The 26,202-nt window shown below is 31.5% G+C and overlaps 3 protein-coding genes and 1 long non-coding RNA gene across 5 annotated transcripts in view; 3 read left to right on the forward strand and 1 right to left on the reverse strand.

Moving 5' to 3' along the window:
• The window catches only part of LOC123659732 (sodium/hydrogen exchanger 3), a 31,767-nt gene extending 30,154 nt beyond the window's left edge, over positions 1 to 1,613 (forward strand). Inside the window, exon 18 of the mRNA XM_045594913.1 lies at positions 924 to 1,613. Coding sequence (XP_045450869.1) covers positions 924 to 1,116 — 193 coding nt within the window. The 3' untranslated portion in view covers positions 1,117 to 1,613. The remainder of the gene's footprint in view (positions 1 to 923) is intronic.
• Positions 1,614 to 2,975: 1,362 nt separating this feature from the next.
• LOC123659772 lies at positions 2,976 to 3,566 on the forward strand. Its single transcript, XR_006744084.1, has 2 exons — positions 2,976 to 3,073; positions 3,111 to 3,566. It is a non-coding gene; the product is annotated as an uncharacterized LOC123659772 (long non-coding RNA).
• Positions 3,567 to 9,791: 6,225 nt separating this feature from the next.
• On the reverse strand, positions 9,792 to 12,247 carry LOC123659637. Of its 2 annotated transcripts, XR_006744048.1 has the most exons (3): positions 12,034 to 12,234; positions 10,271 to 10,352; positions 9,890 to 10,053 (listed from the first exon to the last, which is right to left on the reverse strand). XR_006744048.1 is itself a non-coding variant. In XM_045594837.1 (2 exons), the coding sequence occupies exons 1-2, from the start codon at positions 12,209 to 12,211 to the stop codon at positions 9,869 to 9,871; spliced, it is 363 nt and encodes a 120-aa protein (XP_045450793.1). In that variant the 5' UTR covers positions 12,212 to 12,247; the 3' UTR covers positions 9,792 to 9,868. The 2 variants fall into 2 exon arrangements, 1 of the variants encoding a protein (XP_045450793.1); XM_045594837.1 differs by lacking the exon at positions 10,271 to 10,352 and having other exon boundaries at positions 9,792 to 10,053; positions 12,034 to 12,247.
• A 1,618-nt stretch (positions 12,248 to 13,865) lies between these two features.
• The window catches only part of LOC123659953 (protein phosphatase 1 regulatory subunit 16A), a 37,944-nt gene continuing 25,607 nt past the window's right edge, over positions 13,866 to 26,202 (forward strand). The window contains exon 1 of the mRNA XM_045595110.1: positions 13,866 to 13,945. Coding sequence (XP_045451066.1) covers positions 13,866 to 13,945 — 80 coding nt within the window. The remainder of the gene's footprint in view (positions 13,946 to 26,202) is intronic.

A 26,202-nucleotide genomic window follows, 5' to 3' on the forward strand; every position in this document is an offset into this window, starting at 1 on the left:
AGTAAAAATTTCAGAACATGCAATATTTTACGAACGTGACAATTCAAATACAAGTTAATTTTTTATTGTTAATACATAAAAAAATAACCCCCTGTAGTGGCGATTTCAGTTTTATTGTTTGTGACACATAAAATTATAGAAATTAGACTTGGAAATCATTAAACATCTAAAAGAACTTCCTTGTAAAATTAATTTATTGATTAACTTTCGTTTCCACTTGCATGTACATCAAATTATTGTATGTTTTAAAAGTCATCAAAAGTTTCTCGTATTCTTATTTTACAAATAACTATTAAGATTGAAATTTAATTACATGAAGATTGCCTTACGATTCATTTTTGTTTGAAAGCAAATGTTCTCTATTAATTAAAAACAAGTGACGTGTTTGAATCTGTAACGATGACCGTGTCTGTTGAACATATTTTCCTCACCTAAATTTATTAAATAAGTGGAGTTGCAAACATTTTCTTCATTTTTCATTTCGTAAGAACCTTCCATAAAGTCTATGAAAACTTGAAAAAAAATTAGCCAAATCGGTCCAGCATTTCACGAGTTTTGTTTAGCAACACATTTAACCATTCATTTTGATTTCTATGGAAGTTATAGATATAACAGTGAAAGAGATTCTGGAGAATTCATGTGGGATATACAATATACTTAACATATACATGTCCTTTGATTGTTATCGGTGTAATGGCTTTTACTTGGATTCTTGATATCCTGTTTTTGCCTTAAACTACATCATAATTTTTTCTTGTACTTTCTGCTTTAATGTGTACCTATGTTATTAAGTATTATTAATGAAATAAAACGAGGTTTTAATATAAGATTATAAATTATAATACAATTATTATGATTTATTGGGGATATTAAAGAGATTTTAGATCTTTTATAAAACAAAATTTTGTGTTATATATTTTCAGGTCATTGTCTCGTGACGCTATAACAGAGGAAAAATGTAGTAAATCACTGCCCGAAAGTGAACGAATGGGTGTGAGGAGACTAGCTCTGGGTCAGCAGAGTTTGCCCAGGGAGCCCTTTAGTCGCCAACTCACCATGGCTTCAAACCTCCTTACAAGCTCGTCATCCGATGATTCGTCGGACGAAAACACCTGAGTGCCCCGCCGTGGTGACCAAGATAGGTTGCCACTGCTAAAATACAGAACACTAGAGTAGGTGCTGAATCTCAAGAATTGTTTCATATTTTTGTATGTAATGGAATTTTGGTGAACAGTCAAAGACCTAGGATATGAACTGAGATAATGAAAGATGACGCACAGTACTTTAAGGTTTTATGTTTGAAATGATTATTTATTATATATACACATATATGTATATCTGTACCATGCTGATGTAATCTTACAGTCAGGTATAAAACATATTTCTATATTTAATTTCAGTTTCATGGACAGTGATAAATAACATTTCTCCTCGGAAAGTGAAGTGTTAAAGTTATAAAACAAGTGCAAACAGTATTGAAACATACTCAATGGGTTTTGTTAGGTATGGTTAGGTTCAATCAATAAATTTAAAAATAGAAATACGCATTGCTGGTAGCTATTAAACTCTTCAGTATTTTTCTATGCTCTTTTAATAAATATGAAATTGTCAAATGGTGATATTCTTTAACCAATTATATATAGATAATAATATTTATATAAGCAAAATAAAATAATAGCGCAGGTTTTGAAATTTTTTCAAATATGGCAACTGTTGCCAGTGACAATACATATAGTTAACTGTGATAAATATTATTTAGCTAATTATTATTATTCAATCAGTGCTTAAGTTGAACAACATATTACAATACAATTTTCAAATATCCTTAATGAAACCCTTGTAGTAGCGTTCGAAATTTTATTGTTTGTGACACGAATAAAAGCTTTTTACACTTAGATATAGAAAAATAGACTTTTGAAGTAAAACTTCATTACGCACGCTTGACTTAGGGAGTAAGCTGGTGAATGCGCGACGAGAGCGTTACGAAAAGTGTGATTAGGCGAGGCAAACGGAAGTTGAGAGGGAGATGTAAGTTAGATGGAGCTAAAGAAGTTTTGTTTCAGTCGTGTGGTCTAAAGCACACTCGTTTTGTTACCTATAATTTTGATTTAATTAACTCCAGAAACTAGCACAAACTTTATCGCTTACACAGAAATTATATACAGGAGTTTATTACGGAAGCCATATTATAGACATATATGTCTGTATTTTGTTTTAACCCATTTTTCAATGCTGAATACTACGCATGTTACACTTTTCTTCATTAAGAAACTGCACAGCAGGATATATTCTCCTAAAAATCAAGAACAGCCCGACTGGGGAAGTACCTCGACCTTACAGAAGATCATAGATAAATAATACTGCTCCCAAATATTGTAGCGTTTCTATGGTCCAGGTCGGCAAAAAAGCGTACAGCTCACTTGATGGTAAGCGGTTACCGTAGCCTATAGACGCATGCAACACCAGTAGCATCGCGAACGCGTTGACAATCCTACCCCCAATCCCCCCATGAGCTATGATCACCTTACGCACCAACAGAAACACAATACTGCTTGAAAACAGTATTATTTAGCTGTGGTCTTCTGTAAGATCGACGTCCTCAGTCGGGCTGCTCCACATTTTGAAATTTCACGCTGTGCCCTACCTCAGTTTGTACTATACCGTACAATAAGCATTCATAATACTGTGTATATGTATTTTCTACTATATAAAAATTCTCGTGTCGCGATATTTGTTACCAAACCCCTCCGAAACGGCTGGATCGATTTTTATGAAATTTTGTGTGCATATCGGGTAAGTTTGAGAATCGGCGAACATCTATTTTCATACCACTAAATGATAAGGATCACCTAGATTTTTTTAATTTTTTGACAAAAAGTTTTATTTTTATTTTATTATAATTTGACATTAAAAATTACATACAACCCTAAATTTTTATCCTTCTACCACCAACCCCTATTTTTAATAGCGTTTAGTGGCAAGACAACGTTTGCCGGTCAGCTAGTGTCATATAAAATTGATTTTTACTTTTAACCAGAACAATCTTTACTGTAGATATAATTGTGCGGCAATAGTAAATCAGAAAATTAGTGAAATGAATATATTTTTAGCGATAGCTACAGTTTACAACAATCAATTCCCGGAACTACGTATTTCATAGAATTAATATTAACAGTACTGTCATTGGCAAAGTGACGTCTCGACACTCTTAGAAAGTTGTATAATATTAGATATTGGGCTCATTATAATGCTTGTAAGTTTGATAATAGTTAGTCTAAACGTTGAATTGTTACCATTAGTTAATTGATTTGTGTAATTATATTTATTAAGTAATATTTATAAATAAAGTTAAGGCAATTAGTACAATAATAGGGCTAGTATTAATAATTAATGTTTGTTTGTTGATATTGCAAAAATAATCTTGTTCTGGTAACTCTGCTTAAGTTTTTGGGCTTTCGAATGAGACTAAAACTGTAGGTATGTGTGTCCGCAACAAATAAAGCTGTCTGAAAGCTGCTGATAATATTGCAAGTCAAAAATACATAAATTAATAATTTTACAGACAATTTGTTTTTGTTTACATTTTTAAATTAACAATTGAAAATTATAATGTAATAAAAATTATGCTGAACTTAAATACAAAAGGCTAGTGACTTGAAACTACACAAAAAAGTGTGTGTGTACTTATGTGCGCACGTAAAAAGTTATACTTCATTGGCTAGCTAACTTCACATTACTAACTTCACGTTGCTAACTTCATCTTTATTGACTAGCTAACTTCAGGGTGTCGGGTTTTTGTGACGGTGTGCGTTCGCATCGTAAAAATTTACTTTCATATTTTTTCCCTAACGCGCCAAAAGAAGTATAACTTCAAAAATAATACCTATTCATAACATTTTTAATTTTAACTTACATTTGTTTGCTTTTAACGACATTGAATAAAATTGTTCTGAGAAAAATATAGTTTGGCAACTAATTTTATACTAAAATGACTGTTCCAAGAATATAGGTTTATACGCCTATATACAACGTAGTAGAGTAGGTATATAATAATTTTATTTTTATTTAATCCATCACGAGAGTTGTGATATTTATTGTAAATAGTGTCCTAATATTATGTGTTTACTGTGTGTATAAGTCATTTGTTAGTAGAATTGTTGAAATATAGATAGAAATTGACAATAGCAGTAGTGTTACTTTTTTAAGCACGTAGTGAGTTTGTAACGATGATTTAATGATTGTAAAAAAAAACTAATCAACTGAAAAAAAGGAGGAGGAAAATATTCGGGCGGTATATTATTCATTTTTCTTTGATATTACATAAAGACAGCAATTAAACAATATTATTTTATATGCATTTTATATCCACCCATAATAACTTCAAAATAATGTATGAAATTAACAAAAATATTTTTTTTTGCAGTAACGTGGCTGTTTTTTCAGTGGTCTGCTTCCTTTTTTTACGTTTTGTAATTGTTGTTTGATGGCAGACTAACTAACTATGCTGATGAAGTGAGTCGGATTAAGCTACCTAGCTACACGTTTTGTAAAACTAAAAGCTGTAATTCAAAGTAACTACTTACTATAGTCAATTTTCACCACAACATTGAAAACGGGTATCGCAATTTCTATGACATTAATATTGTTATTTACTCTTTTTAGTATCAAAAATGTCAAAGCTGTAAATAACTTAAGTATTTGGTTATGTACAGTCTGTAAAGTAAAAAAAATAATAATAATTGTCGATTTGACTCCTTCTATAGTTTTGGTATTCTTTACTTTTGTCTTTGTGAAGTGTACTAATAGGTATATAAAACTATAACAACATTTAATCAGAGAAAGGTACTTTAAAGCTAGTGAACTAGATTTTAAAATTTTGTAAGAAATATGTAAATACAAAGATAACGAAAGATTTTTTTTGAGTTCACCTACTGTTATTAAGCCTGGTATCTGGTTATTAATACAACCTTTAGGAAAATGTTTTCTTTTTTTTTCATTTGGAGAAGTAAATAAATTTGACTATGTCGTATAACATTTGTATCAAATAATATTTTAACACTAATTAAAAATAAGCTATGATCGTGAACTAATAGTGTGTCAATTGAAAACAAATAGTGCCTAGTTTTAGATAACCACAGCTCATTGTTTAAATAAACTTAAAATTGTTATACTATCCTTAATTAGTTGAATAATAGAGTGTAAAGCATTTCTTTTAAATAAATATAATTAACTGAAACTATTACTCATTTATTTATCTAATTCTTCTTTAGATATCGTGTTTTCTGAATTTACGAATATACCATTTATATTATTATATTAAACCTAAAGATCAGCGAAAAACAAATTTGTAACCACAAATTCTACCTGTAAATAATATTCTCATATTACAACTTGGATTAAATGTATCATGTACATAATTTAAATTTACCGCAATAGCAAAGCCGCTTCTGGAGCAATACCGACTTCTGGTAAAGAAACTTAAGTACAAAACTAGATGGCGTAAGTGAGTTCTCTAATCTTTATCGCATAAAATATATACCAAATTAAAAAATTCAAAGAATTTACAGATATTAGAGATGTAAACTATTATACGTTTATGTATAAATATAAAGAAAAAAAAAACATTTTATATCTTATTAATAGTTTACTCTTTGGTTTATTTCATATTTTTGAACGACTAATGTCACGTGATCGTTTAGACATTTGTTCTTTAGCTTTAGGTTATCTGTAGTCCGCTGTCCGCTCACTAGCTCGTATGCTTGTTGTCTTGTAGTTTTTCTTCTTGTTTATAATTTTCATGAAAAGTAACGGAAAATGCCGCGTAACTGTAAATTTCCGTGTTGAGATTTAAACCCTAATTATTTTAACAACATTATGTGCTGAGATGTTCGTTTTTTTGTGCTATGTGTGGTAAAGTTATCAACTCAAGAATGAAACATACTTTTGCTTTCAAATAAATATTTAAAGCGGTGAGTGTCATTAAAATTAATGAAGAATAAGATGCTATCTATCGGCGTCTTTTATTGGAACTGCGAGTTTTTGTATCAGAGTTTGCATACGTCAACTTTTTTTAAAAAGAAAGGGACCTTTCTAAATCATTGTTATTGTTTACGATCTTTGAGCTATTATATCAACTTATAGTTGTATACTATGCAAAAGGTTTATAAGTTTTATCGTACCTGTAATTATACGGATTAATACGGATACCTATATTACGGAATAAAATCAGTCAATCATCAGTTGTTTATCACAGCTTGTAATCTTATCAGGATTGATATCAACAAGTGTGCTTCATCCTGTCCTTTTCTATATTTATTTTTTTTTTTACATATATTAGTAATATACAAAGAAGAATATATATGAATCCTTTGATTATTCATATTATAAAGAAGCACACTTATATATATATAATAAATATTCACAAAATTCTTACCTATACAAAGAAGTGTGACAACATTCCACTTAAATGCTTTTTTTTATTTAATAAATATTTATTAGTATATAATATTGTTTTAGAAGAATTTTAATTTAAAAATTGAATAAAAAAATAAATAAAAATAAATCCTTAAAAATAAATTAAGGAGAGAATTTTAAAGTTGTCTCCTTATTTGTTGTTCATATTTGTTATAAAAGTCCTAAGATATATTAATTTTACCTCATAAAAATTTTAAATCAATATTAAGTGCAAAAAATTTTATATATAAAATAATTTTTACTATATATCGCCTCTTTGCTTCAATAACGTGTTATCTTGAAAAATGAAATTTTAGAGGAGAGCGTTTTTCAACTTTCAAAAAATAATTGCGTCGAAACAAAATATTTTTTTACTGTAAATCTACAATGTATTGTAAATTATAACAAATATACTATGTGAAAAATTATCAAAATACTGATAATTTAGAAGTTTAGTAAGAAATTGGCTTTATTTGAAAATAAGGGGAAAACATGTCACATTGTTCTTGCAAATATACAGTAAGATAAGTGTTACAAACGAAAATGTCACGATTTTGATGATATTACTTCGGTTATTAAACTGAGTTATATAATGAAAAAACATTGTTGAAATAAAAACTTTTAGATTTCAGTACCAATATTTATTGGAAACACTGCGATTTCAAAATACACCTATAAAAATACAATTAGAAGAATTAATAATTTATATCTAAATTGTCTAAGACAAAACAAGAATATAAAATTTTCAAACAAAAATAAATAAACTATTAATTTAATAATAATATGGCACTTAGAGTATAAACTCAGTACAGCTAACTTAACCAACATAAAATCACAACTTTACATTAAATCAGTCTCTTACAATGATCACTTTATCTTAAGTTATGTACAACAGTCTTACTTTCGATTTGGCGTAATTAATAAAATCAGTCTATATTTAAAAAAACCCGCTATTCTCAAAAATTCAGTTGAGGTAGGGCACAGCAGGATATTTCCTGCTCAAAATATGGAGCAGCCTGACTGGAGTAGTACCTCGACCTTATAGAAGATCACAGTTAAATAATACTATTTTTAAGCAGTGTTTTATTCCTGGTGATGAGTAAGGTGACCAGAGCTTCTGGGAGGAATTTGGGATAGGGTCGGCAACGCGCTTGCAATGCTTCTGGTGTTGCAGGCGTCTATAGGCTACGGTAATCGCTTACCATCAGGCAAGCCATACGCTTGTTTGTTAACCGTTAACGTGTTGTATATATATATATATATATATATATATATATATATATATATATATATATATACAAAAAAGTTACAGACATTCATAAAATGGCCTATGGTATCTGGGGATAAGATTTTTCTCAACCAAATCCATTAGGTCTGCTTTTTTTTTATCAGATATCCCAGGTTTTTGGTTGTATACATTTTTTAATTCCAAATTTGAAGTGACGTTCCTTTTCTTTTTTATAACAATAGCTTTTTTAAATTGTTTATCAGCATATGAATCTTTAAAAAATATAGCTTCAGGATCGCTTTTTTGAACTCGAATCACCTTTAAACCTGATAGTTTGACTGAATCATTATTTTCGTCTTTTAGCAACGAAAAGTTCATTTGATTAGTTAAGTTTTTCCAATCATAGAAATCTGCGAAGCATATTTCATTCACATGGATGGGCTCACTTTTCTTCCGGGCAGCCTTTATGGCACCAATAAATGCATCTGGTGTATACATGGGTCCAGATCGTAATTGCCGCTTAATTTCTCTCTCAATCTGGGAATGGGCGGAATCGCCCTCATTCTGGGTATGTCCTTTTATTAAATATTTATGACTGACTGAATTAAGATTAGGTATTGTCTTTACTGCGTATAAATACATGCAGATCATAAATTTATTTTTTTGTTGACCCCCACAATTATCCGAATAGAATACAACATCTAGATTTTCGACTGATTCTGAAATTTTGACGAGGTATTTGTAAACGCAAGTACCGATTTCGTTTACACCTCTGTGAGCGTTTGACTCATCCCAAATATAGCTTTCAACACTGTTACTCTGAATGTTGTATATAGTTAAATTAAATACATTCAATTTCGACTTGTAATAGAAGACAGAAATGTCCCCTTTGGGACACTGAAAAACTGCTTGGAGGTCGTACACAGCAACGAGAATTTCACCATTCTTTTTATCGTTCTCCTTCTCTGCACGTGAGAGAACTTTTTCATTTTGATGCGTTTCGTAGTTTTCTTTTAATCGTTCTTTCTCTTCATCAGTGCTATTTTTGTAAGCTCCACACACATCACATAAATCTTTTTTAGGAACAAAGAACGATATGTTGTAATTGTGCGTAAATATACGGTAAAACATTAAGTAATTGGCGAAAGGTACATTTTTCGACTTACATTCTGCAACATAGTCTCTATGAAGATCGGTAATGGCTTTGCTGCCATCGATATAATGTCGTTTTGAGTTGGCCCTTATATAATGTGATTCGATTTTCGGTATTGCGTCTATAAATTTTTTTACATCATTCTTTATATTTTCATCGACTTTATATCTATTTAAATGATGTCCCCGCTCATCTTTCATTGAAGAAATGTTGCATTCTTTATTTTTCTTTCTTAAAGCCGTCTCTATTGGTCGGTTATTTATTGCTAAAGTGTTTTTGAAATATAATTTACATACTCTTATCTTTTTTCCGGAAACGGTGAAAAAGAAAGCGTTATTATTTTGGCGAGTTGGTGCCACATTTCCATCTGAATCTATCTTAACATATCGATGTTTTGGGATGACTGTTTCGACATTATTTGCAATAAACGACCACTGTTTTTCAATATCGCCCAAATTCCAAAATTCTTTTAAAAGTAGTTGACGTTGGTCATCTGTAATACTTGAACAACATTTGAATAAGCAGTTTTCCCTGCAAGGCGGTCTCAATTTCCGTTCTGGAATAATTTTTTTTGTTTTTACTGACTGATAAGACTTACCGCTATTTCTCAGCCTCTTCGCTATATTTTTCTTCCAGCTACCTTCAAGTCTTCGCCTTTTTTTTCCTTTTTTGTTTGGGCTACAATCTGGATTTTGTGAGTTTTGTTTAGTGGGGCTAATATTTTCAACAGCTGACGGTTCATGTACAATCGGGACTGCATCGGCTTTTTGTACAAGCCTATTAATAATCAGTTCGTGTTCTTCTGTAGGTGCACGAATAACAATTTCTTGTAAAACACCATCGTGGTGTCTTTTGTTAACATTACCAACTTCTTCATCAGAATCTGAAGAACTTTGATTAAGACGTCGAGGCTCCACAACTTCGTAGTTTGGGTCTTTAACTGAATCGTTACTATCTGTATACAAAATGAATTACGGTTTGAATGTAAATATAATTCGGTAAATTACTATAAAAATTGAAAACACCGATGAAATTTAGGTACCTTCATAAAAAAATGTATTTGTTGAGCTACTCGATGATGATGATGAGTCACTCGAAGAACTACCACTGCTGCTCGTAGAATCACAACGATGACGATTTTTTGCTGCATCATCCACATTTAACTTTGTTTCCTCTGTATTTGACCTTGCATCCCCTAAGCTTAACGTTGTGTCCTTATCTAAAAAAACGTTTAAATATTTAATTTTAATACGACAGAAAAAATATAATCCAAACTTAGTGCCTACATTATAACGCGCGCGGGAGTAGTTAATTGTACGAGTACCTACCACGCGTTAAAAAAAGTAGAAGTAGATAGGTATTTAACTCAGCCATGCGGTGGCGGAGGAGTTTTCCTACTAAGTAGTTTTATAATGGTTCAATTCACAAATAGATACCTGCACTTATCCCTGCAACAGGAATATTTGATTGTTCTGTTGTCAATGCAAGATTAACAAGTCTTTTACATCGCGATTCCATCTGGAAAAATAAGTAGAATTAGTTACTTTGTTTTAGCATTAACAAAGCAATATTTCTGAATATTACTGGTCTAATTATTATTAAACGGTTTTATTTAGCTCACCCCGTTTGTTTTATTTTTTATTTATTATTTATTCTTGGGTCAAATTTAGTAATTCAAATTTCACCCTCTTCCTGTCAACCGATTAATCTGAAATTTTGTATACACTTTGGATTTTGGTGACAATACAATTATGTTTATTCATTATCATTATAAATTCAAGATGGCCGCCGCTACAAAATGGCGGATAATTTATGTTTTATTAATCCCATCAATATGGGTATCAAATGAAAGGGCTCAACAAGCAGAATACAATATACTATAAAAAATTGAAATCCAAGATGGCGGCCGCTACAAAATGGCGGATAACGTAGGTTTTATCAATCCCATCAATATGGGTATCAAATGAAAGGGCTCAACAAGCAGAATACAATATACTATAAAAAATTGAAATACAAGATGGCGGCCGCTACAAAATGGCGGATAACGTAGGTTTTATCGATCCCATCAATATGGGTATCAAATGAAAGTGCTCAACCAGTATAATCAATGTACTGTATAAAATTAAAATCCAAGATGGCGGCCTCTACAAAATGGCGGATAACTTAGGTTTTATCAATCCCATCAACATGGGTATCAAATGAAAGGTCTCAACAAGTAGAATACAATTTACTATGTAAAATTGAAATCTAAGCTGGCCGCCGCTACCAAATGTCTGATAACAATTTTTTATCAATCCCACCAATATGGGTATCAAATAAAAGGGCTTGACAAGAAGAATACAGTGCACTATACAACCTCAATATTTAAGATGGGCCTTGCAATAATGAAGCACTAAATGAATTAAACAGAATGCGAAATAAAAACTAAAAACTAGAAAATAAAAATAGGTAAAAAAACTTTTTAAGTTAAACGGTTTTATGTTAAACATACATTGCAATGTTTAAGATAAATGTACTAAAAACCAAAAAATAATAAAATAGATACAGTCGTGGGAATTATAAACATATGCATAGACTAGACTAAAATAAAACCGTGGGGCACGTCAATTGTCTACAATCGTTGATTAAAATGTTTGTTTTGTAATGTTACACTATAATTAGGCAGTTGTTCAACCGACAAAGAGTAAGAAAATAGTAAGTAATTTCCTCACCGTCTGCGGGCCAACTGCCTATTTTAACGACGAATTAAACGATTCTTCTATCGCACATTAAGTCGATAATTTGTAGACAATTGACGTGCCCCACGGTTTTATTTTAGTCTAGTCTATGCATATGTTTATAATTCCCACGACTGTATCTATTTTATTATTTTTTGGTTTTTAGTACATTTATCTTAAACATTGCAATGTATGTTTAACATAAAACCGTTTAACTTAAAAAGTTTTTTTACCTATTTTTTTTTTTGTTCCATAGCGGAACATCAACAGATAACTATAATTTTATTTTTGTATTAGAAAAAGTTTCATCATCTACAATGTTATATCATAAGATAACACAAAGCAAAATTCTAATTCTTTCAGCAACAGTGTAACATGAGAATTTATAACAATTAACATATCACACATTTTTTTCAACAACACTGTGTTAACCCACAATATCACATTAAAATAAAAAATAATATTATTGAATTAAAACATACCTTTGCAACCAAACAGTGATATCGTCGTAATGTCACGTTTTCGCTGAAATTTGAGAGCACCTTCCACTACAAGTGCGCAGTGACAACTGTTTTGTTTCATTGTAGAAACAAATCTTTGCATAGAAAGAGACAACGTGATATCGCGATCTGACACAGTCACACTGTCTCTTTCTCTCATAAATTCGCCATTACACACCCAAAATATACCACGTTTTTTGGAAAAATAAAATCGGTCACGGCGGTTTCAAATATCAAATTAAAAAAAAATTGAAAATTCCGACTTATCACGTTACTGAAGCAAAGAGGCGATATAAGCTTACAGCTTTCGTGGCGATAAGCGATTTCCGTAGCATAAAGATGCCTACAAACACAGAAATGTTACAAGCTCGTTGCTGACCATTCCTCCAATCCCTCCCAAAGGCTTTGGTCACTTTACTCACCGCAGGAACACAACACTGCTTGGAATCAGAATTATTTAGCTGTGATCTTCTGTAAGGTCGAGGTAGGCACTTCCGCAGTCGGGCTGCTCCAGATTTTAAACAGGACATTTCCTGTTGTGCTCTACCTCAGCATTGTGCCGGCTGCGCTGGCAGTTGCAGGTTCGATCCCCGCACATGACAAACATTTTTATTGGTCATACAACCCGCATTGGAGCAGCGTCATGGATTGAGCTCTGATTCTTCCCCTACATGGAGAAAGAGGCCTATGCCCAGTAGTGGGATATTACAGGCTGAAGCGTAAGCGTCTACCTCAGTTAGTGCCTAGTGCAAAACTTCTGTTTTAAGCTATAATCAATTCTCTTAGTTTTTTAATTATGTATGTTTATTATTTTAATATTAATATGCTAATTAAAATCTTCGAAGTACCTATTATACTTATTCTTTTCTTTGTATTTAATTAATATATAATTATGTAAATATCATACATTATTTTAAAATCATATATTAAAGCTATTTTGCATTTCAAATATATATATTTTTAAGTATAAACACACATGTACATATAAATAATGACAATAAAGCCCTATAGTTGCCAATATGACAGTCAATCAATATATTATGACTATAGAGAATGGTTATGGAAGTCAACTTGAATTAAATAATTCTTTGAATATATCATGGAAAAATTACTGGATTGAAATCAATTAAGTCAAGTAATATTTTACAGACACTTGACCTTTAAAAATTAAATCAAAAAGTCATTTAAATTTTAAAATAAAGTGATTTTTATAAGCACAACTTAGTCAATGATGTATATTTCTTGCTGTAAAGTGTTTGACACGTACTTATATATTGCCTTTGTGTACTGTATTTTACACTATAATATAATAAGAAATTCAAACACGATTGTGGGTATAGACTAGTAAATATATATTTAAATATAACTAATGGTCATCCAGTGGTCGAAATACGACCATAATAAATTCAAATTATAAGTTGATGGATTTATTATTGTGATGTTTGACATTCAGGATAGACAAACAATATTAATCTATAATCTAATCAATTCGACCACTGACTTAGACTTTAACAATAAACAAAAGAGTATAAATGTCTGTGTGTCAAATACATGCTAGTGTGTGTAATATTTTTTTTTTATTAATTTAATGTATTTTTATGCTTAATTAAAAGAAATATTAACATTCTGCTCCTTCTCTATATAAACTATTAGTGTGCGAAATTTTAATCTCGATTTTTGCCCTCAATTCATCCTCAATTTTCGTAAAAAGGGGTACAAAGTTTTTGCTTCATGTATAAATAAATAGAGAAGATAATGACTGAAATAAAAGCTTGTGTAATGGATTTTATAATATTTTTAGGATACCAGCAAGCATGGAGCATTCAGATTTGGTGGCCGAAATGGCCCAAGTGGAGCACCTGACTACACAGGAGAGGCTTCACTTGGCCCGCAGGTAATATTTAGTAATTAAAGTATCAGTAACAATATATATTTTTAATAATTATATCTTTATTGGGAATTAATTTCGTTTTAATGAAGTTACTACATAATAATTTTTAGTCAACAAAAATTCAAAAACATCAATTCTATTAAATTGAGGTAGTAATAAAATCAGTTACAAAGTTTTTATGTAAATTATCGACTAATATAAATAATAATGAATAAATGTCTCTGATATACACAAACAGTTGTCTGTTTGAAACTTGAATTTTTTTTTAAATTAAATTTAAAGTAATATAAATATGTAAGTCAAAGTTTAGAAAGTATATAAATAAATAAATATCTTATAACATACACACATGGTCGTCTGTTCCTATGGTAAGCAACTTAATGCTTGTGTTAATGGTAACAGCCGATTGTTATAAGTAAATATATGTATATATATAATAAAATGGTAGGAAAGTCAAAACTGTACATTGAAATTTTTTTTTAAAGAATACTTGGGGTGTGATTTACAATCGATACCGAAGCCAAAAATATAGTTTTTAGAATTTTTGTCTGTTTGTCTGTTTGTCTGTATGTATGTCCGGGATAAATTCAAAAAGTACGGCATGGATTTACTTCAAATTTGGCACGAATATTATTAAGAAGTCGTCGTCAAGAAGGGTCAACATATAGGCTACAAATTATCACGCTAGCACCTACGGGGAACGAGCAGTGAACCTTTATTTCTTCAACGCATTCTGTAACAACCTGTAATCTAACGACACATATATGAATGATGTTATTATGTTAACCATGCTATAAGCTAGCTTCACACTATAAATAGAGACATTCTGTAGTATATTTAGTATTAGTATTGCACCCGTGCGAAGCCGGGGCGGGTCGCTAGTATATATATATATATATATATATATATATTGATAAATTTACATAGAAATAATACATATATAAATACAAATATTACACCCAGGCTCAGGCGAGAATCGAACCCACAATTTCCGGAGCAGAAAGCAGGGCCACTATAAACTGCGCCAACGGGCTAGTCAAATTAATAATATTCTATTTTAGAATATTCCATTATCATAATTATAATTCATAGCAGTACCAGTAACAGTACCTGGATGACCGAGCTTAGCATGGTATTTTTTTTTTGGTAAATCTTGTCTTTCGGAAATTATATTTAAATACGAACTACATACTGTGAAATATGGTTAATATTACTGACATAATAATAATAAGATATAAAAATTTAAAGGAATATGTATACTTAGATACGAATTATATGCGTTGATAAAGAGGTCCTAACTTCCAAGAATAGATTTTCTCACAAAAGTAGGAATTTGAAAAAAAGGAAAGAAAAGAACGAACTGGAGACATCTGGATTCGAACCTCGATCTTCTGGTTTTAGAACCGCCCGATGTCCAACCTGAGCTTTGAATTTTAGCAAGAGTTAAATTTACCTTCGTATTCTAATGATGCATTTTTTCATTGCCTAAAAACACGGATAAAACGACATTTTCTAAAGATAAATCCTAGCTAGATCGATTTATCGCCCCCGAAACCCCTTACATAAATTTTATGAAAATCGTTGGAGCTGTTTCCGAGATTCAGATTATATCTATACTCTATATAAATAAATAAAATTATAGTGTCTGTTTGTAATATTAAAATTGCTTTTTACTAAATGCACATCGATGCATACACGGTACATAAACCAAAATAATTTTTTTTATAATTTTTGTCTGCTGTCTGTCTTTCTGTTCCGGCTAATCTCTGAAACGGCTGAACTGGTTTTGACGGGACTTTCATTGGCAGATAGCTGATGTAATAAGGAGTAACTTAGGATACTTTTTTATAACTCTGCGATTATAAAAAGTGTTATAAGAAAAAAAAAAACTAGATGATAGTCGCTCCCAGTATACACGCAGTATACTAGCAATTGCGATTGTTAAATACGTATGATTATTTTCAACTGCAATTAATATACATGAGTGCGCTTTTAATATAAGACTAGACCATAATAATGGAAATCATATATCAGTGGTCCAGAAAAGCACACAAAACAAACGTCCAGATCAGGACAATCACCTGTCCTAAACAAATATTTGTCATAAGCGGGCATCGAATCCACGAATTGCGAAGCGCAACAGCCGGTGTTGGGATCGCTGCACTAAATCTTCGTTGGACTAAACAACAATATATATATATTTAACCAACTTCAAAAAAAGTTGGAGGCTTCTCAATTCGACCGTATTTATGTATTTTTTATTTGTGTTCGCGTCGTTTATGAACCGATTTTGCTGGTTCTTTCTTTCTTGGAAAGGAGATATCCCAAGGGTAAGGGTAAGGAAACGAGGATCTGATGATGAGGTCCCAGATAAATCTAGGGGAATCATCGAAAATTGTAGTGGCGACTAGTGTATTTGTTAATGTATTTCGTCTACGTAATATGACGTTTATTTGTTTACTAGCTTCTGCGCGCGACTTCGTCCGCGTGAAATAGTTACTTTGGGCTAACGCTAACTTTAATAAATAATTTGAGAAACTGTTTACGCAGCGCACGCAGCAGAAGTTATCAAATGGAAAAAAAATAGATTTTGAAACATTATTTATTGGTGCTCCGTTCCTATTGGTCTTAGCGTGATGATGTATAGCCTATAGCCTTCCTCGATAAATGGGCTATCTAACACTGAAAGAATTTTTTAAATCGGATCAGTAGTTCCTGAGATTATCGCACTTAAACAAACAAACAAATAAACTCTTCAGCTTTATAATAATATACAATAATATATTTATATAATATTTTTATAATATATTTAATATAATAATATTAGTATAGATTAAGGTAAGTTAGACGATCACAGTATGTATTAATACATTTTATGTAGACTGGTTTCTCATACATTTTATTATGATCACTTTTGTTTTCAATAAGATTACGCAATACGTTACATAAAGTTTCCTGGATCGAAATTTTAAGAGTGTATGTACCTATTATATTTATATGAATGAGTTGTTTGAATGTGGTTGCTATGGGTATTGTTCGGCCGTTGAACTATTTAAATGAATTATGCAACTCCGATTTATTTTATCGTATCAAGAAGATTTTAATAGTAATTTTTAGCTCTACAAATACAAATGTACTTTACTGCACAACCGCAAACAATATTTAAACGTAACATAGAATTGTGCATGAACAAAAAAAAAGAGGCGGTGTTGTCATAAACCTGCGTGGTTTTTAATGCTATTTATATTAAATATGTACAATATTGTTTATTTGATAAATAAATAAAAAAAAAACTAAAGAGAGATGTCTTCCAGACACTCTCTTTTTTTAACCGACTTCAAAAAAGGAGGAGGTTACTCAATTTTGATAATTTTTAATTTAATTGAAAGCCACTGGTCACTTTTAAATTTTTTGAGTAATCTTTTATAATGCATATTTACTTGACTATTTTTTCGTCTACCTACGTTTTATTACTTGTCGATGTAATTGAAGTCGGTATTTTTCGTTTGCCAGCAAACACAATTATTAAACTAACAATGTCATTCATTACGTTAAACTAAAATGAAAGAAGTTCTCTGTCAACATACAGATTATTATCAGACTCACAATTATATTAACATTAACATTAAAGATATGTAATGTGGACTAGGCCGTTGGCGCCGAACAGGACTAGGCAGTATGCCTTGCATTCTGCTTCAATGGTCGTGGGTTCGATACCTTCCCTGATTCTGGTTGTAGTACATATTTTTATTTGTATACATATGTAATATGTCCAAGTTCATCTAGTACTAAAATACGCTATCTATATCGGCTGTTGCCTAAAGTACAGGCAGTTTTCTATCATAGAAACATATACCGTGAATATCGGTCGGGTATATATCAAACACCTTTACACCCGTATAGGAAGTATACTATTTTTGTATATTTTTTTTACTAAGAAATAGATATATTTTTATCGGTTATGATTAACCTCCAAACACAATAAACTGATTTAAACCGACCTTCAACGGTGAAGGTAGGTTATGAAGTGTTGCGATATCAGTGAGGTCACAGTAATCCAGAGTAATAACCTACATTGTACAAACCCGCAACAAACTGTCTTTTTCTATATTAATAAATTAAATAAATATTTTTAACGTACTCTCATGGTTGCCTGTCACTAAGATAAGCAACCTACTGCTTGTTTTATTTGTAAAAGCCTAAGTTAAAAAGTTAGACCTCAAGCAATTCAATTGGGAAAACCGCATAAAATTTCATTACAGTTTTTGCGTGATGCGCGGACAGTCAAACAGACAGACAAACATAAATTCTAAAAATAGTATATTAGGCTTCTATTGGCTCCTTGAAGATACTCCATATACCTATTTCTTTATCGAATATCACCTATGTACAGAGTCTGTATTACAGACATAAACCAATTAGTTTTATTTTAGGCATATAGGTTATATAGTGTAGTGTCAATACTCAATAACAATAAATGTCAAAAGCCCGAATGTTCGTACACCAATGTCGCACAGATTATGAAATAGTGTTACTATATTGGATTAGTTCCAAGAGTAATAGCCCATTGAAATCTAGTATATAAAATTGTAAATTGTCGCGGTGTTTGTAGTTAAACACCTCCGAAACGGCTTGACCGATTCGCATGAAATTTTGTGTGCATATTAGGTAGGTCTGAGAATCGAACAACATCTATTTTTCATACCCCTAAGTTATAAGGAGGGGGGGGGGGAATAAAAGGTTAATAACCTAGGTATATGGCAAAACAACGTTTGCGGGGTCAGCTAGTATGATATATAATATTTTACAATGAAAATATTTTAAAAATTTGATAATCATAGAAAAAAATAGCATTAGGGGCTCTTGTCAAACATAAATTGCTGAGCTTGCTGTTGCATGAATCACATGGCGTTGTTTGTTGCTATATAATTGTTTACAAATCAAGTGTAAAAGTGGGTTTGTATGATGAGCCTTGCAGATTTAAACCATTAAAAGTTATATGTATATGTGAGTCCTGTATATATGAGTCCTGTACTGTTTCTCTAAATTTCTAGTCATCAAGACTCCTTTATGAGTTCTACAATTAAAAAAAAGATTTAAAAAACCAAGCAGTCCGATATTTTGATACGTATCGAAACCCAAAGTTGCTACAGAGGTTTGACTGCATCACACATGTAGTCACATTTTTATTTGAGGAAGTTGAATAATAAGGGAAAATAGAATTAAAAATCGTTTTGCTATAACTGTCTGCCACGTTGCAGTGAAGCGCCGTACTCTAATACTGATTCCTAACTCACTAACTGCTAACGATTCTATGCAGTTCGATGTGTATATCCTGATTTAGTACAGTAAAGAATTTATAATGGTTATTAACACAGAATATATTCAATTATAATGTATAAATTGTATCAATGTAAAGTTCTGAATTTCTTACCGGTTTGTTTGGGAGAAACCACATTCCGAATCGAAATATTCGTGTAAAGTATACAACAAAAAATATTCGCAAGATCTTTAAGAATGCAGTCAGTTAATTGTAAGAAATGAAACATTTCTACAGTGACATATGTTAAGACGAAAAAATAGAGCGAATTTTTTCGTATATATTTTCTTATAAGTTATTTCGTAAAAAACCTAGTATTTACTAACAGTTCTATACTGCCGTGATAAAGTTATACGACGATCACGATTCCTCCTGTAACATCCAACTGATGGGTATATACCTCTCTCCCCATGTAGGAGCAAGGATTAGGTATAGCTTAATCCACCATGCTGCTCCACTGCGGGTTGGTATATGTATTCCCTACTATGAGTAACGATCGCTATCAGGTGTTTATGATAACAACCGGAACTGACAGCTTAACGTGCTCTCCGAGGCACGGTATGGAGACCTACAAGGACAGATATCACGGGAAATAAATATTTGTATAAACATAAATATCCACACCGATGCGGCATACGTACCATTTCACCAAAGTGTTCGTCAGGTAAAAGGCAGTAAAGTATAAGTATCGAAATCTGGTAACATTGAGTTAAAAGTTTTGGACTTTTTCGAACTAAATATGTATATGGTATTACTAGCTGACTCGGCTAACTTTGTCTTGCCGCTAAACGCTATTTAAAAATAGGGGTTTTTGGTAGAAGGGTGAAAATTTAGGGTTGTCCGTATTTGTCAACGCCAAATCATAATAAAATAAAAAAATAAATAATCTCTCTAAAAATTAAAAAAAAATTGGGGTGGACTACCCTTTACATTAAGGGGGATGAAAAATAGATGTTGTTCGATTCTCAGACGTACCCAATATGCACACAAAATTTCATGAGAATCGGTCAAGCCGTTTCGGAGGAGTTTAACTACAAACACCGCGACACGAGAATTTTATATATTAGATAAAATTAATATAGTTTTAATAACCATTCATTTATTCATTTCATCCTACGTGACATTGGCAAAATCATCCGTGCTTGCTTTGGCACTATTGTAAGTCATTAATTTAAACGATCATTCTTTTAAAAAATTTCAAAAATAATTTTAAAAAAATAATTAAATTCATTCTAAATATTTTTTCTCCTTTCTCTAAAATTACATAAAATCCTTTTAATTGTTGATTTGTCGAATTATATTTGATTTTCATATAAATATCTACAAACCTGCTTTAATTTTTATTTCATAAGCCGAGTTGCACGAAACAAAATTAAATTTTAAGTAGAGATTAAACTAATTTAATCGCATGAATTTCATACAATTCTTGCGATTAAATTAGTTTAATCACTACTTAAATTTTAATTTCTTTTCGTGCAACTCGGCTTTAGTCTTATAGATGTTGCAAGGTCAGTATCTAACAGCATTATTTATTTTGTCTTTAAGGCTATCTTCACCCACGCTTCAATGCATTTAGACAGGTTTAAAATGAACTTTAGGTTGAACCAAGTTTATCTAAATGTCGCTTAATCATTGAAACTTTTTTTTTAATCTGTATTCCTTAAAGTCGTCTAATAATGTGACTGTATAGTTCTGTATTAAAATACGTATTACATACATAAGACACTGGCCTTAGTGATCATCTGTTTAGTAGTGTGAAATAATATGACAACGTAGAAGTTTTAGATACAATGGGCTATTTGATGTTATCGCATCGCGCCGCGCTGTATAACGTCTCCGCTTTTGTCGTTTGCATAGGACAGAGATTCTCAACCTTATAGTACGCGTACCCCTGGGGGTACGTGGTGTCTCATTAGGGGTTCGTGAAAATTATATTGCCAATTATGACCATCCATCCGTTTAAAATTTAAATTAACAAACGTGAAAAAAGTAAACGTTATTATTGTTACGTCCAGCAATATGTTGTTTTAAATGAACTTTTTTAATAATATTATAGATTAAGGTGCTAGACTACAAGATAAATAAGATACATTTCAAGGATTAACTATAGAGTTCTCTGGGTACCTTTTTTTTAACGTGGGGGAAATCCTCATGGATCATACCCTTCCAGCGCGGGGGCACCGGAGAGATTATGTCAGACTTTTACTGACCAAAACCACCACGTGTGAGCCATCGCCGAGTCGAGATGGGGTCGCGGTTTTTTATATAGCTTGTTCGTAATTTTAAAATATTTTTTCTTTGTTTTATAAAACAAACATGAAAAAGTAATCCAAACTCCACAATGCTATGTGTAATAATATGTCAAATAAAATACAAGAAGAAATAATCACTTAAATTTATTAGTTGCCCGTACCAGTAGGACGGGTAGAGATAACATGCGGTACAATGATGACTACATACCGTTTGAATGATTACCATACCCCTTATTTTAACTTCCTATTCTTAATAAATATTTATTTTAACTACACGCATCAAAGTATTTTTCTTATGGACGATATTACAGGAAGTTGAACGGTCCCGGTTCGTAGCCAACATCAAAAGAAAAACGTGAATAGTTAAAAAATTACCAGTATTCAATGAAGCGCTGGTTTTAAGATGAGGCTTTAATTTTGTTGTTTTAATAGTAGTGTCCGGCTTTCGTCATCGCAGGGAGTTAAAATTAGTAACAGTTTTAAGTCATAAGATTTTTTAAGTGATGTTCAAACACATGGTATCAGTTTTATTATAGCACTAGACGGCTCATGCTGTTTCGTCCGTATTTACCTTAGGTCCTTCCATCTTTAGTGATTTTTTTATAGCCTATAACAGTTGCCAAGTTTTTTAACGCAACTAGACTATTACATCGGACTATCTAGATTAGCGTTGAAACTAATGAACAAAATAACTTCTTACACTTTTTATTGATAGCATTGGTAAAGGGATTAGGTTTTCAATCCTTGAATGCTTACGTTGACAAACGCTACTTAAAAACATAGTTAACACTAAGGTCAGAATAGATTATATCTATGAAAGTAATAGTGACTAAACAAACGATGACGTCACTCAATAAAACTACTAATTTTAGTGAATCGTTAGAAGGCTCGTACAATGTGTGGAATAATGAGATAAAAGACTTTGTAATGCGTAATATTAGTCATGTTATGATACTCGTTTTTTCTCATACTTTCACCCGACGCAGAATGGTCAGCTACGCACATACTCAATTGTTACCGTTGCAAAATTTACTTTTTGTTTTTATGTACCTATTTCGATAGTATTACGTGGATTTTATTTTGTTTAACAGCCAGGAAAATCGGTGGTTTTTCCTATAGCCTTCTACAGTAATTAGGCTATGTAGAGCAAATTATTTAAATAGTTACTTGTGATTAATCCGACACAGTGAGATTAATCCGTTTAAAATAGTTATAGTTTTAAAATAGAGACTGTTGAACAAAAATGGATTATCCAATTTGATGTAGTCGTTCCGAAGGTATTAAATAATTTTGAACCATAGCACATCTATTTATTTATAGCAAAAGTATAGATTGTAATGCGGGATTTTTTGTATGGAAGTTTTGAGTTAATTATAATTATCTTTTTAAACGAAATATCTCGAAGAAACGTCTGTCAATTGTCCCAGCCTCCGTCAGAATGCGCTTACAAATGACTTGTTTGTTACAAAACCGGACGGACATTTCTCTACATGATACAATCGTAAATATCTTAATGTATACAGAGTATTACAGAACGCTTTATGATTAGGGCTGCTATTCTGTTACTCCGGAAATGACCTAGTTTGACATTTACATACAAAAAGTTGTTAAAAAAAGCCGAAGTCTTCTTTGTCTTCCAATTTTAAGTATATGCCGACTCAGAAAGGCGAAAATTTGCAGAAATGTATCTCAAGAACTAGAATCACTTTACATTAAATGTAAAATTCATATTAACTATAATTATATAAGTAATTAAAAATACTTTGTAATATGACAATTTAAAAGAGATTTTGACGCATTTATTCAAGTATGCTTAAAACATTTTGAATTTGTTTTATATTTAAACATTGTAAATACCTAATTGCCTATCAAATAATAAGAGTACAAGTATTCAATAACAATAAAAAAATCTTTAGAATTGTTTCGCTTCATTGAATATCTTAGTAAAAACGATCACTAGTAAGGAAATACTAGTTTTCTGTTTGATTAGGTAATATAAAAATAAAAAGTATCAAACAATAATAAGATTTTGTCATAAAAATTCCGACATGTCCGTCAATTTTTTAAACTGTATAAAAACAGATTTTGTGGACTATGAAATGTTGTATTAACTTACTATTTGGATATTTATAAAGTAAATAATAGACAAAAATACTTGTTAAGTAAATAATAATAATAAATTCAGTTTCGAAAACCTTATATACTAGCACACGAATGACACAGATGACGATTAAAAATATTTTGACCTATGAGCACGAGTCAGGTTTGAACCGGCGATCAATAACTAAACCACTTAAAGACGACAGTAACTACAGTAACAATATGCCATCCGTTGCTACGCTTCGATTGATAAAAATGTATTTTTAGCTATTAACATCATGAAGTAAGGTAATCGTTTTGTCACGCTTTTGTATTTTCTCCGCAAAACAATCGAAAATTGAGTTAGTATCAAGGTATATTGAAAGCGCGAGATCTTGACCAACGAGAGAAAACAAATGCGTATCGACCTACTTCGTTTACTTGAAAGGCGCGTATTTTTCACCTGTTCTAGCAATGTTTGAAATTATTATCTGTGTTAATAGAACGTATCTATCCCTATCAAACGATATCGAATCCTAAAATAACGGTGACATATCAACGCGATTCAGCTAAAATGAAAAATAGGTAATGATTTAGATATGGCTTTTTTGATCGCTAGAAAATGCATTTACGTACACCGCCGACGAGGTAGGCGGGAGTGGTGTTCCCGGCCTAATACGTGGGTATTTAAAACCCAGCAGTGCCCTTCTCGTCATAGCTGGGCGCCACAGGATCGCTTTTTCACGACGACCGTGCCGACCCGACGGTTGACCCGCTAGTGCCGGCCGCCTTCACCTATAGAGAACGCCCACGGGCCCCGAGCATTACATACATAATTATAATAGTATTTATTATCATATATATTAATATGTATATTTATACATATACAAGCTGACCTGGCGAACTTCGTACCGCCTTATTTTTTTTCTTAAATATGAAAATTACATATATCAAAATAAAATATAGCCCATCTTTCAAGTTGGATCAAACTGCACGCGGCGTGCAAATTTGATTTAAATCGTTTAAGTAGTTTAAGAGTCCATCGCGGACAAACAAACGTAACGCGTAATTTATATATATTAGGATTTATATATATAACAATAATAATAATAAATACTCTTTATTGTACACCGCAAAGAAACGTTACAAAAAGAGATACATACGAAGAAAGATGTACAAAATGTACAATATATATATATATATGTTTGTGTAAATCCTTATTTCCCTTGGTCACGCCATAAGTTGAGAACGACTTTACCGATGTCATTTATTTTGTTTTCTTAAGTTTACTAATACTTTGCAGAATGTTTCTATGGAATGATGAGAATTAATTGATTGAATTAAATAATTGTATTAAGCCTAAGGTTGTCTGGAAGAGATTGCTTTTGAGCGATAAGGCCGCTTTTTGTAAATGTTTACCTGTTTATTATCAATATATATTTACATATTTTTCCTTGGTGTACAATAAAGTGTTATTATTAGTCCTTGAATTATCGTTGACCAAGCAACTCCATCGGGAACAACAATATATTGAAAAGGAAAAATAATTTTTATTTTTACTCAATACTCCGCGATTATAATTAAATATTCCGCGGATATAGAAATGCGCCCTTGTAGGAAAGGACATTTCGCATAGTTTAGATTAACGATTTTAATTAAGTTAGTGGAAGTTATCACTGATGCCCTATATTTCAATATGTGGAATTTATACGCAGATTTACTTGCTTAAATTTTTTTTTTGTCTGACCATCCACGACTGTACCTTATGTGTAATGTTTTATACCCTACAAGTGGATTACCTAATATACTTTTTACTTTTAATCTGCTGATCTAAACAACTTTACGCTTTTTAATAATTACTAAAATTGGCTTATCGTTAGTGCTCAAATATTATTATTGGTTACAAATATACAAACAAGTCCCTATTCACTATTAGTAGACTGTAACATATATCTTATAAATCACCGGATATAATTGCAAGATATATGTATCCATTTCCGTAATGATCACGTGACAACATAAATAAATGTCACAATGAAATAGTGACAGTAAGTTATTATTTACTATTAAGTTTATTTGTAGAATAGTGTAGTATGCTGTACATAATAATCTAAAATTCTGCATGAGTATACTGTGTTTTTATTAAATTTCTGTTAAAACTAATTCAAATAAAAATAAATTAAATATTGAAATAGAAAATTATCATAAAATTTCCTAATACATAAACATACCTAATGAATAATATAGTGGCATACCATTTATTCTTTCTTCCTTTATATTCTTTATCTTTGGAAAAAGCTTTATAAATTTATACTAAGGTATAAAAATTATACTAATCGTAAATAGTATGTGTTGTACAATTAAAAAGGTGCGTTGGCGGTTGCGGGTTCGATCCCCGCACATGACAAACATTTGTATTGGCCATACAGGTGTTTGCCGTGGTCTGGGTGTTTGTGCAGTCCTTGTGGGTCTCCCCACCGTGCCTCGGAAAGCACGTTAAACCTTCGGTCCCGGTTGTTATCATGTCCACCTGATAGCGGTTGTTACTCATAGTAGGGAATATATCTGCCAACCCGCATTGGAGAAGCGTGGTGGATTAAGCTCTTATC

Source organism: Melitaea cinxia, chromosome 14, assembly GCF_905220565.1.
Source record: "Melitaea cinxia chromosome 14, ilMelCinx1.1, whole genome shotgun sequence".
Taxonomy (NCBI): domain Eukaryota; kingdom Metazoa; phylum Arthropoda; class Insecta; order Lepidoptera; family Nymphalidae; genus Melitaea; species Melitaea cinxia.

What these genes read in the sequence shown, in the direction of transcription:
- LOC123659637 (XM_045594837.1), bottom strand. Translation starts at nt 12,211, where the DNA reads ATGAGAGAAAGAGACAGTGTGACTGTGTCAGATCGCGATATCACGTTG. An exon ending in ATCACTGTTTGGTTGCAAAG is followed by an intron (nt 10,054 to 12,033) that starts GTATGTTTTAAT and finishes ACGTTTTTTTAG; the next exon opens with ATAAGGACACAACGTTAAGC.